Raw genomic sequence first — 5,948 nt, 5'->3', positions numbered from 1 at the left:
CCATGGGGACTTTGATAAAGTTAGTCCCCAAGCAGGGCTGGAAGCTTGGACTCTGCCTTCTGTGTCCCCCAGCTCCCTTGCCCTAACCAGTAACGTGGTTAGCTGCCTCCAGCTGCCGACTGGCTGAGAACCTCTGAGGCGTATTCCAGGGAGCTGCAGCCAGGAGCTCGGGGTCAACAGCTTCTGCGATCACACTTGCGGCCCTTGGCTGGCCCTGACGATCTTGGGATACCTGGCTTCCTAGAGATAGAAGAAGGTTCTCTCAGTGGCCTGCACCCCTTCCCAAATGGTCCTCTTCCTAGTATTGTTGGAGAAATAGGAGATGTTCTTCCCTGGGTCCCTCAGTTAACCAGGCTCCCTTAGAGCCTCCTGACCTGTTGTTTCTTCACCATGAGCACCAGAACATCCCTTGGGCCTGCTGTCTCCTGGGACTCTGTATTTTACTTCTTTTCTCTCTGCAACATGGGCTGGGCCCCTTCCAATGCTGGAGTTTACATATAAGCAATCTCTGCTCAGATCATGATCTGCTCGGCCCACAGGACCTGTCCCCTACCTGGGAGCCACACTTCGTCACTGACTGGTGTGAGGCCTGAGGCCTGGGTCCTTAGTGATTGCAACACCCAGGAAGCAAGTGCTGTACAGGCACACCTGCCCTCCCTCACTGTGGCAATGGTCATCACGGGAACTGTTTAAAGGCAGGTCCCTCCACACTAACACCTGGGATGGAACGCTAGCTTGGTTGTTGGCCAGTTGTGTAACCCTTCCCTTTGCCTCAGTTTCTCTTGCATAATGTGGAGTCAAGGACCTAATGTGGAGTCAAGGACCCTGGTAGGGAAAAACTGGGGACCATTCCAAGAAGTTCCTGATTCACTTCACTTGTCTCTCTTCTGATCTTTCCAGCAGGGCAGCCTGCTCCTGCCCCAGGCCCTTTTCACATGCACTTCCCATCACTGGCATGTTTTTCTTGAACTGTCAGCCCCTCATAAGATCTTTCCAGGCAACTTGGCCCAAGATCCCCATGCCCATCTCTCAACTGTGACACTACTGTCCCCACCCCCATCCAATGGTTCCCAGGACCAACCATGTGCATAATCAGGGTGTGGACAGGGACTGCACCTGAAGCCCATGCAAGGGACCTGAAGTATTTGCAGAGAGAAGCGTGATGGGAGAGTCACGGGGAGCAAGATAGGGATGCCGAGGCCCGGGGTGGAGTGGTTAGGCTACAGAGCTTCGCGGTGGAGATGAGGCCGGAGGACTTGACGGTCAGAGCAGGAGCAGCCAGGAGGTTGAAAGCAGGGCAGGAAAGACAGACATGAGAGCCTGGGCCTGGGATGACTGCTACTTGGTGCGTGAGTGAGGAAAGGTGGGACCTGAGCAGGAGAACCTGGGAGGATGGTGGTCGTCCTAGAGAAGGGACATAGGAAGAGCAGGTCAGGTGAGGCGTGAAGGTAACAGGATGGTGCAGATGACCCGGCCCTGGGCTTCCTGTGAGAAATGGCTGGGGCTAGGCACAGAGGCCACAAGTTCCTGAGTGTGTCTGCAGAGCTGGGGCAGCCACACCGCGGGCCTGCAGTGACACGCCCCACCCCTAAGGATGGGAGAGGACTCTACACAAACTCACTTGGCACATTTATTAACCACTAGGTTGCGACTACTGTGGCCCCTCGTGGCCCCCTAGGCTGGCCCAGGGATGGGTTAGGTGGCTGTCACTTGCTGTCACTTGCTGTCCACCCTCATGAGCTTCTCCTTGCCGTTGACAGTTACTGACCGGAGTTTTCCGTCTTCTTCCACCTCCACACGCTCTTGACCGTTCTCCACGATGCGCTTGGTGGTTACCTTGCGGCCGTTCACCATCTCGGTAGATGACATCACCGACTTGAACCCAGAGCTGCCGGAACCGGAGCCACCAAAGGCAGTAGAAGAAAAGGTGGAGCGGCTGCCCCCACCATGGCCCAGAGTATTGAAAGACGAGAAGGCTTCCATGAAGGCTGGAAACTCACCGAAGCCCGAGGAGAAGACCCCACGTAAACCATGGGACCGGCCTCGGTCGCTGAACGGGGTGTCCCAGAATTCGAAGGAAAAAGGGTCCAGTCCCCCAAAGAACTCACGAAAGATATCCTCAGGATTTCGGAAGGGATAGCCAGCACCGAAGGGACTGCTGTGGGGGACACTGGCCCCGCCACCCGCTCTCCAGCCTTCACAGCCTGCCCGGTCGTACACAGAACGTTTCTTAGAGTCTGACAAAACTTCATAGGCTTCGGAAACCTGCTTAAACTTCTTTTCAGCCTCTTCTTTGTTGTCGGGGTTCTTGTCTGGGTGCCACCGCAAAGCCAGCTTTCGATAGGCCTTCTTGATGTCCTCAGGGGAGGCGCTTGATTGTACACCCAGCACTTCGTAGTAGTTGGCCATGGTGAGGGCGGGCGTGGGGGCGCTGGGTGGGACTGGGAGCTGAGGAGGTCTGAGGCAAGTGGCTGGGGTCCTCCCTCGGGTGGGGGCCTTGCTGGAATCTGCTGGCTCTGGGTGGTAAGAGTTTAGCTTTCCATCCTCTCCGTTCTCAGGGACAGGTGGAGCCTCCACTGAGAGGGGCTTGGGGGTAGGGACAGTGCCGCTCTGGGCCAGGCCAAGGTGGCCCCTTCCAAGCTGGGGCCAGGGCCCTTTGTGACATAAGCACGGAGTAGCCAGTCCCCCCACCCCCTCAGCCAAGCGCCACACATCACAGAGCTGTGGTGAGGCTGATCACTGTGGTGGGCCTGCACTGGGAGTTTGGCTACACGGAAGCCGTTTGCTCTGCCCTGGAAGCCAAAGAGGAGAGGCAGGGTTGGGTTAGCGGCTCCAAAGTTAGGGGGCAGCGGTCAACAGGAGGAGTCAGGGCTTCCTGGGTTTAATCTCCTGAGTTGAGTCTCCTGGGTTGCTGGGTTGAGGAGGCTCCAGGTAACTTGGGGTACCTGACAGAGGTTTAGTATATTTGTGCCCTGTTATCTGTAGATTCTCAGGGGCATCGGGAAGGTAGGCATGTGCTGGACAAAAGCCAGCACACAGCACATGATCAGTAAAGATTTGTTAAATGAATGAGGCTCAGGGACACACAGCCACAGCTCAGGGCCATGCAGCAAATCAGAGAGGGAGAAGGAAACTGGAACCTGGGGCTGGCGGTGTAGTGCTGGCCGGCAAGAAGTCGCATTCCGCTTAACTCAGATATAAATGATTAATACAAAGTATGGGTGACAAGGACAGAGCCCCCAAAGACATGCCTCCTCTTAATCCTTGGAAGACTAGAAACAAGCTCACCCTAGACCTGGAGGACACTTGTCCTCTCGAGCGCGCAGTCTGAAGGAGGAGACAAACCCTGACACAGCTCCAAGGAAAGCCCATGCCGTGTGTGGGAGCACAGCATAGTGGGGTGCCAACGGGCAAGAGGTTCCGCGGTGTCACTGGCCTGGCTGTCACCAGACACTCCAGATTTGTGGTCCTCAGCTTGTGCTGTGCTGTGGGGTCCTGTTTGGACCAGTGCTGGCCTCTCCCTGCTCCAGTGTCCTCCCTCTCCTTCCATCTCCCATTGTTCCTGGGCTCCCGGTTGCAGACAGCTCGTAGGGGTCATGGTAGCTCTCTTGGGTCCCACAGGACGGGAAGGATGACAGATTCTGGGGACACATCAGGTAACGGTCGCCAATACCCACCTTCATCTCACCAAGGTCAGGACAGACTCCATGCGCCACACCAGTGCTCGCACGCTCGCCAGCCCAGGCTGCTGCTGCTGGGGAAGGCTGCACAGGCTCCATTGTGGTTAGGGATGGAGGTGACGGGACAGAGGCGAATGATGTTGATGAGGGTGGTGCTCTATGAAGGTGGAAGCCATGTGTGTCTCAGCTTGCCGTGGAGGTGACACACACCCAGCACCGTGCCCTCCTCATCTGCTTACCCTGCAGGAGGGGCCGGAGCTCAGCCTCCCAGGCCTTGTTAGTGGGGCCCCTGAAAGGAGAGGCCAGAGACCCCAGGCTCCAGAGTCACCATAGGCTTCTGTTGGTGTGCCATGGACAGCTCTCACCCGGCTCTGTGAAGGTTGGTGTCTGCTGGGTGGGAAAGACTGTCCCTTATACCATTCGGCAAGTCTCAAGGCAACTGCTGGAGCGGCATGAGACTGCTATATAGAGGGAAGGCCACACCAGCATTAGGTGGCCACAGTGGGTGACGTGGAAGTAACGGAGGTAACATGATGGAGGAGGAGAAGGAGGTGGGGCTAGAGATGAGGATGGTGACGAAGGTGGGGGTAAAGGTGGTAGCAGTGACCATGGTAACCATGGAGGTAATGAATGGTAGACAACACGGTGGTGGTGAATCTCAGTCTGCATGGTCAAGATGGTGGAGATGGTGGTGATGGTGAAGGAATGATCATGGGAAAGTGTGACACCATCAGAGACGATCATGCTGGAGACGGTGATGATGTTAAGAGGGTGGTCATGGCAACAGAAACTGAGGAGGTAGAGACCCGGGCAGCAGTAGAGATGCAGGGTCAGAGGGTGTCTCTAATGCTAACTGGAACTTGGAGACTGGACCGCATAGCGCTGTTTATGGCAAAGCTGATAACGCAGGTAGGTGGTGGTGAAGTCTGAGGTCCCCATACCGATGTCATCAGGACAGCGGTGTGCTTACAGTGTTGAGTCCAAGGGATTCAGGGTGATGATGTGCCCTGAAATCCTATCATTCCCCCAGCCCCAACCAGGCCCCTCTCCTGTCTTGCTGGTGTCTCTGGTGCTGTTCTGTTCATCTCCCAGGAGGAGCCTTCCGGCCTCTGCTATCTAGGTGAGCTTCCTTGCTCTCCTCATGCAGATGGAGTCTATCTGCTCAAGGGAGACAACGTAGAGACCCCATCCCTGATCAGGCTCAGCTATTGCCCAGGATGGAGAACACCGCAATGACCTGGGGGCCTCAGCACAGTCACCTGGCTTCACGGGGCAAAGGGACCTTGACAGTGGAGGCCGCGTATGTGGGCCCTAAAGGAAGATACAGAACTTAGAACTGGACAGCCACTTGGTGGCAGCATGCCTAGGTCACTTCCCCTTCTACAAAGAGGTCCCAGCTAACATCCTGGGGTCACAAAGTCTGAAATGTTTGGGATCCAAGTGGGAGGAGCATAGCGTCTGAGGGGCGGAGCCCGGGGAGAGCAGGTTTGCCCATCAGCCAGGCCCTGTGCTCCTGACTCCACATCTCTGAGGTCCCTTCCATTCTATACATCTCCATCCTCGTTCACTAGTGGGATGGTGAGACTCCCCCTCCTCCTCTCCGGGGATTCAGCGTCTGATGTCTCAAGTCCATAGTCTCAGAAAGGAATCTGGGGAGAGAAAGGACCTCAGATAACTAGGTGATGTCAGCAGAGCCCTGCTCAGTACAGAAGCAGGCCCAGAGAGGGCAGGGCACACCCAAGGTCACACAGCAGCCCCAGAAAGCCCTCCCCAGGCAAGCTGATGGAGGCTGATTAGGCAGCCAGAGGCCCCTCTGTCTCTCTAATTAATGGAGTGGCTTTTTAAAAGGATTCTAATCACCCCGATGCTATCTGCTTATCGCCAGAATTCCTAATTAGATGGTCCTGGCAGGAACTTGCCTAATTCCCTCCAGCCTCTGTAGTCCTGCCCAGGGGGGCAGCCCACCCAGCCGTCCACACCACCAGATGGGCAGCGGAGGGGCCCGCCTCTCCTCTCAGGGCCCGAGGTGGCCAACTGCATTTCCTTCAGGATGGATGGGTGACAGGGATGGATGGGTGGGTGGGTGGGCTGCTGGGTTGGCAGTGACAGGTGAGTGATGGGCCTGGATTACAGCTATGAGGATGGATCGATGAAAGCGTGAGCTGATAGACTGAGAGATAAGGCTATACAGTGATTAAGGGTGCAGACGGCCAAGTCAGATGACCTGAGTTCAAATCCCAGCCCTGTCACTTCACAGCTGTATGTTCT

At 56.2% G+C, this 5,948-nt stretch overlaps 1 protein-coding gene across 1 annotated transcript; it reads right to left on the bottom strand.

The window, feature by feature from the left end:
• Positions 1-1,716: 1,716 nt before the first annotated feature.
• Positions 1,717-2,409, bottom strand: Dnajb8 (DnaJ heat shock protein family (Hsp40) member B8). Its single transcript, XM_052172602.1, has one exon. It carries the CDS (start codon positions 2,407-2,409, stop codon positions 1,717-1,719), a length of 693 nt encoding a protein of 230 aa, XP_052028562.1.
• Between the last annotated feature and the right edge of the window lie 3,539 nt (positions 2,410-5,948).

The sequence above is a fragment of the Apodemus sylvaticus genome, chromosome 2 (genome assembly GCF_947179515.1).
Source record: "Apodemus sylvaticus chromosome 2, mApoSyl1.1, whole genome shotgun sequence".
NCBI lineage: Eukaryota > Metazoa > Chordata > Mammalia > Rodentia > Muridae > Apodemus > Apodemus sylvaticus.
The sequence above is the reverse complement of the archived record's forward strand: the minus strand, read 5'-3'. Positions and strand labels throughout refer to the sequence as shown.